Genomic DNA, 17,781 nt, shown 5'->3' on the forward strand with positions numbered 1-17,781 from the left:
TTCTTCATGGCTATCGCTGAAGTATGCAAAACTGAAAACTATTTTAAAAATATCTCTTAAAAGGAAAGTGATAAAAACAGTTTTTCATTATACCGCCAAATTTAGTCACCATAAACTCTACAGGGGAGGAGAATAAAAAGTGCTTTGGCTTTAAATAAAATTTCATAAGGTGAGTAAGTAAATTGCATATTTTTATTTCGCATTACATTTGATAATTCTGTATTTATACACAACAGAATGGTGACTATCATTTTTCCATTTTTAAATGAAAAAGTTCAAAACTCACGAATAAGTACACATTAAAGTAAATAATATCTACTCTTACCTTTTACCCCATTCCCATATAAGACCAGATATGGAAGAACTCCGGGACCTAGCCAAGTTCTCATCTATATATAAGAAATTGTCATCGCATTGCACTGAGACAGAACGAGAGCGTGAGCAGATTTCTTCAAAACTGTCAGGTTCTTCATAGTCAATAGCCATAATAAAAACTCTATTTCTGATCCATAGTTATTACAAAACATTAAAAAGTGTATTTAAGTTGAGTAAGCAAATTCAGATTTGATGAAAGCAAACACAACTGGTGTCAAACTCACATAAATTTCAATGCACTGAACTCCTTTATTTCGATTTCAGTAGATGTATTTTATAAGAATCAAGATACAAAGCACCTTCAGGTAAAGGCTTCAATCCATCACTAGCGTGCAATAAATGAGGTAGGCGAGAAAAATGTAGAGCACATCGATCGATTGCTGCCAATCTTTTGAATATGATGCATCAATATTAGATAAAGACGGCGAATAGCGCGAATTTTGATAAATGTTCCATAAAAAAAAGAGAAGACGGTTCGATATAGGTTTCCAAGGCACAGTAGTCGAACGACCGGTTTACTTCTACGTTTCACTCTAATGTTAGAAAGATAAATTGACGTAAATGCAATTCGCTGCTCGCGCACGCGATGTTGTTCAACAAATACGAACCGATACCTAAATGTCAACGGAACTGACGTTGTCACCAACACAAATCACACAGAATGAATTTCTTTTAATGCATCTCTTTTCGATATTCTTTTCGCGTATCCTTATGCTTATGAATGGTGTGCCGAATTTCACTTACACTATGCATAAATCAAGGTTCCGGATGAAATACTTGAAGCACTTTAAATTCTTGAAAATGGCACATACAATGAAAGTTACTTATTGAAAGATGCTTTTGTCTTTAACTGATGAGCGTCTGGTCGTGAACAATTCGAGACACAAAATAATTAGCAATTAAGCTATCAAGCAAAACACGCAGAGGCAGACAGAAGAAAATAAATAAATAAAATACGCAAGACCTACTTCAAGAACGAACACAACAGCTGCACTTTCGAACTCTACAAGAAACGAGCAGTGTTCTTGAGTGGAAAAAAAGAATATCTCATTGAGCAACTGTTAAAGAAAAAATATTTAAAAAAAGCATTCTCAAGTGCAGGCGCAAGAAACGCCTCATAGTGGGTCATGGCTTGGCTTCAGGGTCGTTGCTTAAATGAGTCTGATTTCATGGCCGTTCTTTTCGGAAATGAAGCTAGATGACACCGACTTTCAGCGACTGGATTACTAGAGGGTGTTGCCATGACAACACCTATTCCCTTCATCCGCGGAATGAATATCCTACGAACTCCTTTTGTGAAACTCGCAGAACAGAATATGAAAGAGGCATCCAATTTTTTTTTTTTTTTTTTTTTTCAAAATTGCAGAACGTGATTCCAGTACAAATGAAAGGAAGCTCGTTGGCCGATCCAAACAAGCTTCGTGAAGCAGAGGTTTATAACAGATTTCATTAATGATTAAGCGAGAAAAGAAAAATAAAAAATTCAACACTATACACAATGCAATAATAAACCAAATTACGCGCATCTCGGCCCCAAGCCAGAGAAAAGGGGAAAGTGCGGTAATTGTTATGCAGCTCAACTGTAGCGAAACTGAATAGCTAAATATACAGTCTTGAAAAATTCTTTGAAGATGAGAGTGATAAGCATTAATAACATACGAGAGTTAAGGTTCTTGCCCTTCTTACAAAGGGTAAATTTTATTTTTATATACTGGGAAGTAGGAATAAAATACACAATGCATCTCAAATCTAGAGTTTGGTGATAAAAATCAAAATGGCAAATGTAAAAATGAAATAACATTAGGTATATTGAACTTATCTCAAGCATAAAATGTTATACTTTATTATTCAAAAGTGATAACTGTAAAACTAAAATTTAACTAATGGATGACAGTGCATTCGCAATGAACATTAATTAAGAATGCATTCGCAACAAATATTAAAAATAAAATAATTTAACGAATTTCTTTAGATATATAAGTATATGCTTTAAAATAGCCAACCACTATTCGCCGAGAGGTAAAAACTCTCAAAACTTGCAATTTAACACGTGCTCAAATCTCAGCTGACTGCATAGGAGTTTTGTGATTTCTTAGATGTGTAACATAAGTACGAGCAAGTTCCTTTTAAAGAATCTTCCACGAAGGCATCTCTTCCCTTAGGCAAATAGCACTCGACTGCTTTTCTATATATAAAAATAATCCTCTCAAATGTTAAACAAATTTCTGGCTATATCTTTATTAACTTCTAAAATAACTAAAATTAAGAATCTTCTGGCTGGAACTTTTGACTTTTTTCCCTTTAAATTAAAACTGACTTTTTTCCCTTTAAATTAAAATTTTAATAAGTAAGATGTAAAATTAATTTTATGAAAGGCAAATTTATGATTAACTTTTTAGGCAACACTGGAAAAAGGAAAATTTAGGTAAGAATCTTTCAGCGTTTCAGCTTTAAAAGTCAAATTCTTTTAAGGCTATGATAGGATGACCGATTAAGAAAAAGCAGGCTTAAGGAACAGAGGAATGTTTTCAAAGAAGAGTTTCTAAGGGAATGTGATATGTATTTTATATTACACAACGGATAAACAACACACAACCAATAATTCGTTTTGCCACGATGTAATGCCGGATCGAACTAACAATATTCAGTAAGCTTATTCATTCAGGCTCGAGTAGACTAAATCCTTTTAAATAAGAAAGAATAAACTAACCAGTAAAAGATAATCTGTTTTCAAAAACTCCAAAGAATTAAAGCATCGTTTTTTGGAATTAAATAAGCAATGTTTTCAATCATTGTCTTTGGGTAGCTTTAGTAACTTGCTATTTATTACAGAGGAAATTGTATCAAATTTCCGAAGAAGATAGAAGAAAGGACATTCCTAATTATTTAATAATTATTTAATCCTCAAAATTTGTGCAAAATGGGGTAAGTTACAAAGGTTTATATAACATTTTAAGACGTAAACAGACGTAAATCATACTGAAAGGTTTATATAACATTTTAAGACGTAAACAGACGTAAATCATACTGAACAAATTTTTAATGGGGAAAAAGGCCGAAAGATTCTGAAGTAAAGGTTAGCGCTACCTCAGAATCGCTGGTTTAAGAGGAAGAGGGGGAGGGGGAACATAAAGTCAGTAGCTACCCAGTACTTATTTTTACAGAAAAACTTTTCTCTCTTTAGAAAAAATAATAATAATAAAATTTTGCAACCTTGGTTTTTTAGCATTTGCTAATTACGCCCACCCTACGCCTACTTTCTCAACTTTCTTTCGTAGAGATACGGTATAATTTAATTCAGGTTTTCTATTTTTTATACGTTTAGTAGCGTGTTAAATATTGCACAGATCAGTTTTAATGAACTACATCATTTTTTTTTTTTTTTTTTTTTTTCATGAACTTACAGTCAAAGTACTCTCTTCTATGATATTATTTGGAATCCGGGAATAGTTTAATTCCTTGTACGTTAAATCTTATGGGGAAAATTATTTCAGTTTAAGAATATTTCCTATCATGGATTTCAGGAAAAAATTAAGTTCGTGAACCAAGGTTTCACTGTACGAGCAAGTGAGTATAACCCGAAAAAGATTAATGATAAAAGCTAGCAGGGGGCAAGCTAAAATTTAATACGAGTACCATAAATATCTTACATCCCTATTCTTGCGATGCAAAACTAAGTTTTTTAAGATGTATAATAAATAACATGAGTGAAAAAGTTAAACAAATGTTTCCGTTAGGTTAATTTTTAAAGAAGCCTACGAGAATTAGCCATCTAAAGGAAGAGATGTCTTTGCAGAAGATCTTTTGCGGAGAAACTGCTCAGCATTTGCCACAAATATTAGGAAAACCCTAAAAACGCCAATGCAGCCAAGCCAACCATCGGGGCTTGAACCCATTGATTAGGATAGGTTATTTGAATATGGCAGCATAAGACGGCTGTTTGCCTAAAGGGTAGGACGCCTTGAATGAGAACTTTCTAAGGCAAACTCGCTTGTATATATGTCACACATGGAGAAACGCCCATGTCGACCGCTCGATAGAGTTTTCGAAGCAAAACTGGCTCATATTCATGATGAAAACCACAAAAATCACACTAAATCAGCTTGTTCCCCTGCGCTTCAACACAGGTCAAACTATTAGTTTTCAGCAGTTTTAACCACTCTGTAATTGGTAGGGCTTAAATCCAGTTAAAATATTCATGTTTATCTGTCTCACCATTCGGTAACTAATAAGCGTAGGTTAAATTAGATTATTTGAATACGGCAAAGCATACGAGGGCTATCTGATAAACTACCAATATTTTAGCAGTCTAACCGCTCGGCCAGTGGTGGGACAGTGGGCGGGCTAGAGAGCTCATGATTTCTAAACAACAGGTAATGAAATAAATACACAATTGTTTTTCGCACATTGTAACCTTATAAGACGTTTCTCCCGCCTTCTTAGCATGCCTTCATGGTGTAATGGTCAGCACACTCGGCGCGTATTCGAGAGGTCCGAGGTTCGAGTTCCGACGAAGGCATTGCTCATTTCTCACATCTCCTGCTTCAGAATAACCTAATGAATCTACAACCATTTTTTAAAATATGCTTCTTTTTTGCCGAATGAAGAAGAGATGCAACTACGAAGAACGACGGAGGAACCACGACAGAAACCAGAGTGAATTTAATCACAAAATTTTCATACGGAAATTTCACTTTTATAATTGCCGAACTGCATGTTAGTTCAAAAGGTGCAACTCTTTCTTTATATTTAATTATTTATTAGTCCAAAGGGATTTGAATCCCGAAGGACTATTAGTTTCGTTTTGGCATTTTGCGTCGGACTCATAAATGTCGGTTCACTTTTCAAACTGTTGCCACAAAATGTTAGAGTCCTGCATTATATTTGAAGAAATTAAATAATGAAAAATCTGCATAAATGTATGTATATTTCTCGTATTGTGATAAAACAACGGTACATAGAGTCATCGAATTTTGAATAACGTAATCCTCCAACGAATATGAGCATGTGGAAGACCAAATTTGAAATTTGTTTTATGATCGATTTCCTATTTTTTAAAACTTTGACGAATTTTTGATTAACAAACTCAAGGATTTCAAAGCGAGCAATGGCAACGTTGTGCAGAAAAAACATTTTATCTCCAGCGCATGAGTCTCTGTATCGGAAATTCTAAAGATATGCTCGTTTTAAAACTATTTTGCGATATTGCTGTTGCACTGGATCTTATGGTTTAAGTGCGAGGAACACGATATTTAATAAAGAAAGGTAACACACAAAATGTTAAAAAACGCCCCTTTGGACGTAATTTAAAATCTGAAACATTTCAGATTTTTTTTTTTTTTTTTTTTTTTTTATTATTATTTTTTATTTATTATTTTTTAAGGGGATCACTGAGGCACATCAGACTTCCTGTATTTCGGAAACGCCGGATATACGCTCTGTACAAGATTCACCGCAGCCAGGTCTAAATATCATTTACATTGTTCATATCCTTTTCATGGTTACTTTATTCTCATGCACCGCCTACAATAACATTCGCTTACAGTCACCCAACGGATATGAGTAACATCATGTGACTCCAAAAATGGCAATACCTGAGGCTCGGGTATCACGCTAAAGAAAGCATAGAATAATTCAAAGAGGGAGAGCAATGGATATCATGCAACTTCTTCATTAATATACAATTAAGAAATCCTATGCCGTCAAATACAACTTCTCATTTTTCGAAATCTTAGAAGATTATCGTAAGAAGGAACCTTATTAAACCACTCTATAAAATATAATGTATACTTATTTCCAATCCGATAAAAGACAAAATGTCATTGAAATAAGAAAATGAAAAGAAGGCACATCAATTATTCCAAAATTTCGTGCCGCAGCAACTCTTCCATTTAGCCACCAACATTAAAAGAAACTCAAAACCGTCGCATCGGCCAATCTCACGTTTTGCCTGAGTGGAGAAATTTTATCAATGTGATAAGCCGAAGGACCGGAAAAGTTGCATGAACTGCGAAACTAAATTCCAGATAACGCTTGATCATAATATAAAAAGAAAAAAGAAATACGCAAAGAAGGAAGAAAACTTTTAAAAAGAAAGAAAATAAAAACGGTGGATGACAAAAAGGATTTTGAAAGCCTCTCTTAACGATACAAAGCACGACTACCATTATAAGTTCTTTTTCTAAATGCTCTTCATAACTAAAATAAAAGCTCTTTCCTTTCGCAAACTGTATTTCTTCCGTTTTATAAGAAAATTTTAAATGTATGCCAAGGCGAGTAGAAGAGATAAGAAATGTTATTCTAAAGAAGCGATATATTATACATACGCACAAGCAAAATATATTGTGTCGAATTTATGGAAGAGTTCTGTCTCATGCGTGAAAAACTGATAACCAAGAATCTTGGCTTCCACGTTTAAGAGTAAAATATATACCTTTCTCTTTCCAATGAAAGTTTTTTCTAGAGTTAAAACTTTTCCAAGGAAGAAGACAGTAAGGTTTCTTGATCTGGATTATTTCAGTGGCGTAGCTAAAGGGGGCCAGTCCACACCAGGGCGGCGAATTTTTAGAGCCGGTAACTGCTCGCTCCCCCTCGCCGGTGAAAAATTGTTTTATAGGGGTTCAGATTCTAAATTGCAATGCGGAATTAAATTCGTGCGGGGGGGGGGGGCTTTTACACTAGAAAACGTATTCAAAGAAATCGCAATGTAATTTCAACAGCTACTTACACGTGCTACCTCTTTTATTCATTCTGTCGAACATTTGAATGCAAATTCCAAATCACGATGATATTAATATAGAAGAATTCTTTATTAAGAAAGAAGTATTTCAGAGCTTTATTTCCGTTTTAACTAGGCAAGTCGAAGCAGGAACGTAGAAGGACAGCTCTTTCGAATTTTTATAGTTTATTTTAAAATGCAGTCTCAAGAACTATGTTCTAAATATTGTAATACTAGTGCGGACTTCCTTCTCAATTGCTGTTAAGTGTGGCTAGTTACAAGAAGCATGATTTAAGAATTACAGATGCATATTTTACATTTAAGAAATCTTTCTTAATGTCTACATAGCAATAATAGCAATCAAATGATCCACTATAATATCATCGATGGTTTTGCAAACATCACTCCCCCCCCCAAATGGTGTTGGTGTATTTAATTATGGCAAAGCACACGAGGGCTATCTGCCTAAGGGGAGGGATGCCTTTCGTGGAGGACTTTCTAAGGGAAACTGGCTCGTATACACGTTACACATGGGGAAAACCCCGAAAACGCCCATGCAGCCAGCCCGTTCGCGAGATTCGAACCTCGGACCGAACTACCAGTGTTCAGCGACTTTACCGCTCGGCCGCTCCCCCCCCCCAAAAAAGCAAGCAAAATAATATAAGTTTTAAATGTTATAATTAAATTTTTTCTTTTTTAAAATAAAGACAGATTTATCCAAGGGGCGGCAAATCCAAGGACCATCCCAAGCAGCAAAAACTGGATTATATAGTAGAGTTTGCAAGGATTTAAGTACTCCACAATGTCTGTCTTCGAAAGGCGGTAGTTTTCAAACACATCACCAATTAAAAATTTATTTCAGGTCCCAGTTATCTCTTTTCAAAAATGCCATTTTAAAGCTACACTGAAATGCGAAATATGGGATACAAATGTCAATCCAATATTCAGTACTAGCGAATGGTAATGTTTTTAAGCTTGATTTGATATTTCTCGAAAGAAACACCTGCACTTTGGAACATTTAATCTTGAGAAATTGCTTTTGTCTTCAAAGGAAATTGAATCTCATTTTTAGATTACTGGACTGATTTGCTGACCACTATGCCACAGAGATGAAATATCTTTAATATCTGTACATTTTGTTCCTCCTCCGATACTTTAAAATTCAAATTTACATACTTCGAAATTAATGTTTAAAATCATTTATAAAAAGTTTCATTCTAAAGCTGTAAGTTAGTAAAAATGATTTTTATTCCTTGCTTTAAAATAAAAAGTAATTTGAGTTAAACACGAATCAAAAGGGGAAAGAAACTTAATTAATTTAATTTACTATTAAAGCAAGCTAAACTCCAAGAGCTTAAATAATCAAAATATTTTGAAATTATCTGGAACCGGATCATTTGATTAAAGCTTTCGAGGGCGCTCTACTTATCAAAAGGAATGCCTTCGCAAAGAACTTTTCGAAAGAAATGCTTACATTACACATAAGAAAACTCACAAAACTTAGTAGATGTTATACGGTACTTCCCCGCCTTCTTATCATGCCTTCGTGGTGTAATGGTCAGCACGCTCGGCGCGGATTCGAGAGGTCCGTGGTTCGATTCCCGGCGAGGGCATTGCTAATTTTTTCTCTCCTACTCCGAAAAAACCCATTGTCTCTACAGTGACGCCCGAACTAAAAAAAGTGGTGGATGACGATTCTCCACTCCTAGGATCTGACGATTGGGTCACCTAATCCCCAGTCGCCCTTTAAAAGGGGGAGTATATAAGGTATTTCTCCCGCCTTTTTAGCATGCCTTGGTAGTGTAGTGGTCAGCACGCTCGGCGCGTAATCGAGAGGTCCGTGGTTCGATTCCCGGCGAGGGCATTGCTCAGTTTTCATCTCTCCTGCTTCGAAATAACCTATTGTCTCTACAATGTAATGTAAAAAAAATGTAGATAACCCGCTCAAACTTTAGCTTATAGAGCAGAATACAGAATCTGTCATAGGGTCTGTGGCTTAAGCCATTTAGACATTGGTCTTAAATTATTTTAAAAAAATAACAATAGCGCCTTTCAAAGCTGCTTTAACTGTAGCTAAGCTTGTTAAGAACTGCTTTCTAAATGCAATTATTATAATTCTTTATTGCAAGAATATATCTGTGCAGAAATATTATTAGTTTAAGAGCTATGCGGGGAAGGGGAAAAAAAAAAAAAAAAACATTCATTGTAAACATTGTACTTACGGAATAAGTTATAAATCTGCGCTAATTGAAAAATATTTTTTTTTTTTTTTTAAATCGAAAAGTGTTAGATTCTGCATACATATCTGCACACAGTACGCAGTTACGTAATTATGACAAGGCTTTGCATATAATGAGTTAGAAAGGTATTATTTTATAAGCTTCATTGTTATCAATATCACGTAAAATATCCCCTAAGGAAAATAATTCTGAAAAGGCATACATAGAACCTAATAAAAGGATATCCAAATTGAAACGAATAATTTTCAAGTTATTAAAAATAATTAAGAACTTTTCTTACTTTGAAAGATAGTTTAATTCATGATTAAGAATTTTTTTATTTAGCTAAAACGAGAATTTTTTTTTTAACCTGAGTTTTTAAAAGACTATTAATATTCCCTTTTATGACCGCAGAAATTACTACAGATAGGAATTAGTATTTGCAAAAATCTCATTAAAATAATCGTAATACAATCTGCTTTTTAATGATGCTATTATAATGGCAAATCATCCGTTGTTATAATTAGAGATTCAAGATTTAAGATTTTTCTCTCGCTAAGGAAAGTACTTTTTATCGATCATTATGCTTCAATTTGAAATAAAAATTTAAATATAATTATAGCATTTAATAGTATTAGCATACGAAAATTAAAAACTTACAATATAAGGGTAATATTATTAAATCCATTCCTCTTTTTCCAAGAAAGAAAGAAAGCAGATAAATATTACAAATACAACAGTAATCATATATCAAATAATAATAAATTTCCCTATAAAATAATTCTATAACATTTTGAATTGTTTCGGAAAGTATTCATACTTTGAAGGTTTCTAATACATCTAAATTATAGTTGGCAATTTTTTTATTAAACCTTCCAAAGATCTTCCTTGGATAAAAGAAACTGTCACGATCTAATTTCTTTAAGATAAACCTACATTTTCATTAAGGATACTTAGAGTATTAAAATTACAGTATCTAATAAAATATCTTCCTTTCTACTTCCCCTTAAATTGAATCTTGTTCATTCTTATTGTTGTTTAAGCTACTTCTTAGATTTTAAATCATTCAAATATAATTAAAGAAGATGAATATGCAGCTCACTCGGCGAAATCGTCGACTGAATGTCAGTTCGTGTTTGCTTCGCTGTGGTTGGTCGGTTTTCGATTAAGCTAGGGAAAGGTTCGGCGTGAGCTTCGCAGGTTGTTTGCGATCGTTTGTCTTTGTTAGTAAGACGAAAACAAACACTACGTTGACAAATCCATTTTTTTAAAATTTAAGAGAGCTCATTCTCTGAATGCATTGAGGAAGGAGAAATTCACGCGAACATTTTTTAAATTTTCAGAATCTGGCGCTAAAAATTTGGGGCGAGACTAGACACTAATGCACTTTATGAATTTCGTTCTCTAATTTATCTACGGTTAATAAAAACAAAAGTTACCTGATTAAAAATTATGGAAAAGAATAATTTAATAACAACATAAAAGGCACCTCACTAAATCAATTAAACCGTATTCTTCAATTTCTTCCCAACTGCATGCTTTTTTTTTTAATGAAACGTTTACTGGATCATCTAAATGTTTCTGTAGAATGTCGATAATTAACTGTTGACCTTAATATTTGTATCCTAGGCGACAAAAAGAGATGTTTACCCCTCAGCAGTAGTATTACTTTTATAATATGAAATTATATTCATTGTTACTTCTATTACATGAGTATGTACATGATTATATATACAGACAGATAGAGAGAATATTTACAGCTGTAAAATATTTTTATGAAATAATTTTTCCGTTAACACTTTTAATTAAATGTAAAAGAAAAAAAATCCACTTCCTTTGTAGTCAATTAAAAGCACAGACTTGAATACATTAAAGAAGAAGACAAAAACAAGATTACTTCCTGACACCCCGTCCTCTTAAAAAATGAGTAAGCAATGTCAGAAAACAGTGCAACGACTTCTGCTAACCTTGAATTTATTTAATAGTCTCGTCAGCCGACGAAAAGGAAAAAAGATGCTCTACGAGAAGGGGGTTGCACTCTACCAGTAGGTCACTCAGTTCCTCCGAACCCGATGTCGTGTTGATAGAACCATGTCCCCCCTCCGGTTAATTGCAGAAAGTGTGATCCACCCGGTTTGCAAGGCTAGATTAAGCATTTAATGATTTCTTTCGCGACCTTTTTCTTTCCTTTCCAGCCCTTCTTCTAAAGGAAAGTATGCTGAGCTAGCAGGCGAACAAAAGGTTGAATGAAAATAGGTTGATGCAACAACCTGGATCGGAAACAAGTTTCGCCGCTGCATATACAGACAGACAGTGGAACAGGCTATTCATTAAATGTGACATTTTTAACAGTGCCGGCAAGTCAGTCTACAGTTACAGACAAATTATACTCTCCAACTCAAGCCAGCAGCCAATAATTTAATTTGGCGTCAAAAATCATCTTTCCATCCCAGGATCGGTTTAAGAATTTTACAGGCCCTAAGATTTTGGTGACCCCATACAAACTGCGTCTTTCCCCTTCCAATTCTCTCTCGATCTTAGTTTACCTATATATATATCGGCAGTCGGCAGTGTTTATTTTGTTTAATGGTCAACGCATCACTGCTCCATGTCTCCCCGCCCCCAAAAAAAATGTCTAATGTATCTTCCTGAACAGTATAACACAGCAAACTCTAACACAAAAATGAAAAATACTTGCACTTTAAGACAAAATGCATTTATAAGGGGAAAAATTTAATTTTAGAAATATTTGCCGAGGTTAGGGAATAAAGGAAATAAATAGCTTGTAGAGTTTATTACTAATACATTTGCTTACGTTTACTGTTTAATAGTATATGTTTATGTATAAAATATTTAAATATTTCATAATTTTCTTTCACAGAAGAACGAAGTTATGTTTTTTCTCATGGCAAAGCAGATGACCACAGCCTACGACGAGGAATACCTTCGTAAAGGACGTTTAAAGGAAAATTGACTGGTATTCAAATCAATCTCCGAAAAACACCTGATGCTTAAGATAATTCCTTTATCAACTTCATAAACGCTTTTTGAAAACAATTTCATAAATATCCGGATTTGTACGATAATAATAAATTCACTTTTACACAAACTAATTATGTGCAGCAAACATGGCACAATAAAATTGAATGTGATATTTACTTGGTTATAAATCCATAGAATTCTTTAAGTAATTGCTGGTTCACAGTAATACACCATAGTTTTATAAAAATATCAATTTTATCTAATATTTCGCTTCAAATTTAATCGAATACAAAATATTTCCACCATGCATCATTCAAATTTTGAATAATGACAGAAAAAAGGAATGTTTACATATGCCTCCTAAGAGACCTGCTTACGACGTTTTAGAAATCGCTGTTTGTTTTCGTATCCAAAAGCCCAAATCGATATGCTCATGTAGAATCAATCAACCATAGATGGAAGTGGGTGAGATCAATATGTCTTAACGCTGTTTACATGCCTTGGGCAACATTTCCTAGCATATGACTTATATGTACGAAACCAACTAATATCGCTCCAAATGCTCCAAGGAAATACAGCACATTCCAAACGTCAGTGCCTTAGTCTGTGGCATTCGAACTCTGGTCTGAATTTTAGAATATCACTTCAAATTCCTTACCTGAATTTTCGTTTTCAAGCAGTTATTAATACTGTTTCAAAAGTATTTCATTTTTGTCAGGAATTTTCAACATTTCTACAGGTACTATAAATAAATTTATTCTGCTTTCTTAGTTATTTGCAATCCTGCAAAGCTGCTGAAACCTTCAAAAACTGCACGTTTTTAGATTTATAAATTCCGTCCACCATTCATAATAACTTAATCAAATTCCTAGCATTGGCAGGGGGACAGTACCATTTTTACATTTTCATAGAACAGCATTATCACTAGATAAATTTCTAGTGCTACTGGCGGAGAGGAAAAAAAAACAAGAGCCACAACCAATAATCAAAAACATTAACAGTGACATTAAACATATATTCAGCAGAACTACCATGATCAGCATTGACTACATGGAGGAAAAAGAGGCTTCGAACAGTGAGGGTGGGAAAAACAATTTCCCGAGTCGCTTTTATGGCGAATGAAACTCTATTTTATTCAAGAAAATAAACACCAACCCCTTCCTCTCTGGAACGGTAGAGGAACTCAAACAAAAGCTTGTCAATTGTGTCAGAACATTGCCTTCGGCTGAATGCGAGGAAAACAGGAATCAGGCAATGAACTACAGCAAGCAGTCACTCTTCTGCACAGAACAGCGTTGTTTCGATTCACATTTTATCCAGAACGGGCGATCCACTTTCCGCTGTTTCAGATTCAGTCTGTTTGTTTATAACCATATTTGTTGAAATTTACAGAAAGAATTCGCGTATTTATACCTCAATGATATACTATTAAAATACATCTACTTGGCTATAAGATTATCGAAATTTCAGGTTTCATGAACAATAATACTTAAGGTAAGAAAAAGTGATGAATGTTTTGTAATCAAGGCCCTTAACTAGAAACTTGCGGTCCCCGGGCAACAGATGATAACGTTTTGGCACTCTCTTTTATTGCTTCTCCCAACCTTAACCAATTTTTTCCTTTAGTTATGGTTGACCATTTTATAATTAATTAGAGCAGCTTTACACATTTCAACCAAATGAAAAATTTTCGATAAACATCTTTTTGAAGCATGCTATATACTTTTATTCCTATTTTAGTCCTACTAAGTCAAAAAGAATATATCGGAAGTTTGACGTCACACAGACCGTAATATGAAAAATATGCAATATAATTAAGGTAAAATGATTACTAGCAAATTATTCAGTTTATTTCATTTTTACTCTTGAATTACAAAAATTTCTGCTTTCTAGCTGTTAAGAAAGCAAACTCATTATTTTATTGGGATTGGGCTCGATTATTCTCAAATGACAGCAAAGCTAAATTGGTGGCCTTTCCTGTCCCATAATGCGCAAGTAGTTTTTTTATTATGATGATTATTATCATTATTATTAATTTCATTTTTGAGAATGATCGCTCGGTCTTAGTCGTAGGAACCATCAAGTATGCATGATGTGCATACATATATCAGAAAAATTCGATGAAACTGAGCTTTGATTTATTATCAACAATTCTGCTTGAAAAATAAAAATATAAATATCGTTAACGAAGTTTAATTTTTAAATTTTTCAAGTAAAATCTCCAATACATATATATATATATATATTTCTTCCTCGGACCTCAGTGCACTATCCTGGTGGTAATTACGGCCCTGTATGTAACCTAAATAATATCTCGTATAATTTATATCGGCCTTAAAATATACTTAAATGATATCAAAGAGTAAATACCTATCAGTCTTACAGAAGACGTTCGGAAGAAATTTCTAAGCGCACTCTAGATCGCTCACTGACCCACAGTGGCCGAGCGGTAAAGTCGTTGTACACTGGTAGCTTGGTTCGAGGTTCGAATCCCGCGAACGAGCCGGCTGCATGGGCTTTTCGTGGTTTTTCCCGAGTATAACCGCGTATACGAGCCAGTTTCCTTTAGAAAGTCCTCCAGAAGGCATCCTCCCTTAGGCAGATAGGCTTTGCCAAAATCACATAAGCTAAACCCCTTCAAAGCATTTACACTAAAAATAGAGGTAACAACGGTAATTCCCCTCATAAAACTTGTGAGTGACTTTTGGATAAAACTATACGTATTAAGAGAGTTTATATACATATGGATGAATAAATTTTGAAATCTTTTCGGAACAAAAACGTAATCAAGTCGAAAAAAGAAACACCGGTGAAAAACAAATGAATTCAAAAGTAAAAAGGAAGTGAGACACACATCATAACATCTCTTTAAAAACTTGATGCCACGAGAAAATGCAAAAGGCTTATTACTTAACTATATTAAGTTCTTGCTGTTCCAAAAAGATATGTTATTCATTTAAGCCCAAAAGGTACGTTAGTATCGGATAGGAAATTAGTCCCGAAACGGCATTTTGTGTCGAAACACTTGTGAATGTATTTATGTTCTCCGCATTGTGAATAAAAAACGTTATCTACAGTCATCCAACTTTTGTATAACGTAACAACGTTCCCATGATGTGTTATATGTTGCACCAATTGTGTTTTTTTATTTATATATGAATGGTGAAGAAAGACGTTGAATGAATTAACAACTGACTCAAGAATTTAGTGTCATAAATCCTGCAAGATAGTAAAATATGACGATTAAGGTCGCCAAATGAAATTTAATAACGCTTTTGAAATCATAAATAGCAAGAGGGAGCTTCCACCAGTTTAAAAAGATAGTAATTAAGCAGTCACAGCACTTAAACAGTTTATCGTGCAAGGAAGATATTCAACAATAAAAGTTGAATACTTTGAAACAAGAAGCGTAATGTGAATACAACCAAATCATGAAACGTGGAGGCAATACTCTCGGCAAATGACTCCTATATTCCTTACTAATGAGTCTCGCTTCCACCTTACACTGTGTTATAAAAGAAAATGGCGAATCGAATACACAAAGTTTCTCGAAGGCCATTAGGTAATATTGCATTCTGTCCTGGAACATAAAAGAGATATTTAATTTACCAGCTTGTTCGATGTTATACTAAATCGATAGTCATTTCGAACTATTTCTAAGGCTTTTAAACGAATGCGAGTGAGGAGTATGATTATCTGATTTTACGATAAGCCAAAAGAGATCCTAAAAAGTTAGTTCGACGCGACTCAGTTATCTCGGCAAGAACTTCCAAAATACATCGTAAAGCACTATTTAACTTGAGAAGATACTTAGAATAGCTAGCGAAACACAAGACTAATTAAAGTGCCGCCTTCAGGAAGGGTACTGATAAATTACAACAAATGAGCCTTTAGAAACAAAGGCTATCATTAATCTTCATGCCGGTAACAATCCTTCAAATGCAGATCTTAATGAAGAAAGAGAATCAAAAGAGTCTATAAGTCAATATTTAAAGGATTAGTTCACATCTTACCTTTCTTTTCTTCAACCAGTCACATAAATTATAAAGAGATTTATAAATATAATGTATGTAACAACAAAATACTAAATTAGGAAAATAAATTTCTTTTCATATGATAAATTTCTTAACACTTTGAGCAAGTTTCTTCCACAGCAGAGAAATACATGGAAAAATTGGCTGAAGAAAATGGAGAAATCTAATTATAAGCTCTTATTTCGCAGTCTTTCAATCTAAGTGGAATTTTGTCATTGATTTTTAACCCTTTGTGGCACAGTGTGTCCGGTCTGGACACACCTAAAAACTGAATGAAAAAGGATTTAAAGGTTAATATAGGTTACTCTGAACCTTCTTTATTTATAGTAGATGGCAGCTCAACACAAACCAGTCCATATATTTTAGCCATGTTTAGTTTTTTAAGACCCTCATTTTTCAAAGAAATCTTCCAGATTTTTTTAGGGTATAAAAGGAATTGTTTGAAAAGAAATTTTAATGTTATTTTTTGGCTGTATGCTAATCTCCTTATTCTATATTAATTTAAAATGTTTACCTTGAAATCTTGCCTAAAATCAAACGGCGAACACTAGGTGTCCCCAGACCGGGCTCACCGATAATCTAGGACAACTGAGAGTCTATATTCTTTGTTTCTCCGCATCTCATCAGTGTGTTCATTGACAACAATGCTCGTTTCAGCACTCTTTTCGAAGCTCTATTCAATCAGTATGCCACTTTGGCCACACAGAATTAAAACAATAAGTGCTATCTTCACACAATTTGAATTGTGTACTCCTCTAGGCCTAATTAGACTACTTATTATTACTTTTTTTTTTTTTTTTTTAATCAAAACTACGACTTTAAAAGATAGCATGCCGGAAAGGGTTAAACAACTTCCTAAGAAGCTATCGTGTTCAAATTTTGTATACATACTGTTTGTCAATGACAAAGCAATATGGTAAAGTGACTTTTTTTTTCTTCCCAAAATTCGATTTTACATTTTCTTTATTTAATGTTTGAACAATTTTTCGCAAGTATCTTTGTTTAACGAACAAACTAAACATATCAGAATTTCATTGTTTGTACTATCAAACAAAGCGGGGAAAAAATCATTCCAATGAAACTTGTATGAAAATTGTAAATTAATTCTCAATTTTGGGCGGATTTTTGGAAATTGCTTGACTTTATAATTTTAAAATTCCAACATCTAAATATGTATCAGATATAAAGTTTTGGAATTTTCACGGTTATAAAACAAACTTTTCGGCTTCTTCTCAAACAATAATAATAATAAAATATTAATTCAGCGATTTTCAACATTTTGCTGTGCTGCAGTCTGAAGCCGATAAAATCGTTTCTCGTGGAAAAACTGCTTTGAGTTTGCTACCTTGGTGCATTTGACGAAGTTTGCCATCTTGACGCATCTAATGATGAACTGACGTTATTCGATTTTTCATTTTAGCTTCAACTAAAATGCTCGTTGACACATATTTAT

The 17,781-nt window shown here is 33.9% G+C and overlaps 1 protein-coding gene and 1 non-coding gene across 9 annotated transcripts in view; one reads left to right on the forward strand and one right to left on the reverse strand.

Annotated features, from left to right (window-relative positions):
• The window catches only part of Evi5 (ecotropic viral integration site 5), a 372,412-nt gene that overhangs the window by 57,071 nt on the left and 297,560 nt on the right, over positions 1-17,781 (reverse strand). The window contains exon 1 of one of the 8 annotated variants that reach the window (XM_035352656.2): positions 326-1,507. The exons of the other annotated variants lie outside the window; for them this stretch is intronic. Coding sequence (XP_035208547.1) covers positions 326-486 — 161 coding nt within the window. The 5' untranslated portion in view covers positions 487-1,507. Of the gene's footprint in view, positions 1-325; positions 1,508-17,781 lie in introns of those variants that run through there. 8 annotated transcript variants of the gene reach the window in all.
• On the forward strand, positions 8,634-8,706 carry TRNAP-CGG (transfer RNA proline (anticodon CGG)). Its single transcript has one exon. It is a non-coding gene; the product is annotated as a tRNA-Pro (tRNA).

Source organism: Stegodyphus dumicola, chromosome 12 (assembly GCF_044657685.1).
Source record: "Stegodyphus dumicola isolate Sdum_Otavi_A_Nest chromosome 12, ASM4465768v1".
NCBI classification, from domain to species: domain Eukaryota; kingdom Metazoa; phylum Arthropoda; class Arachnida; order Araneae; family Eresidae; genus Stegodyphus; species Stegodyphus dumicola.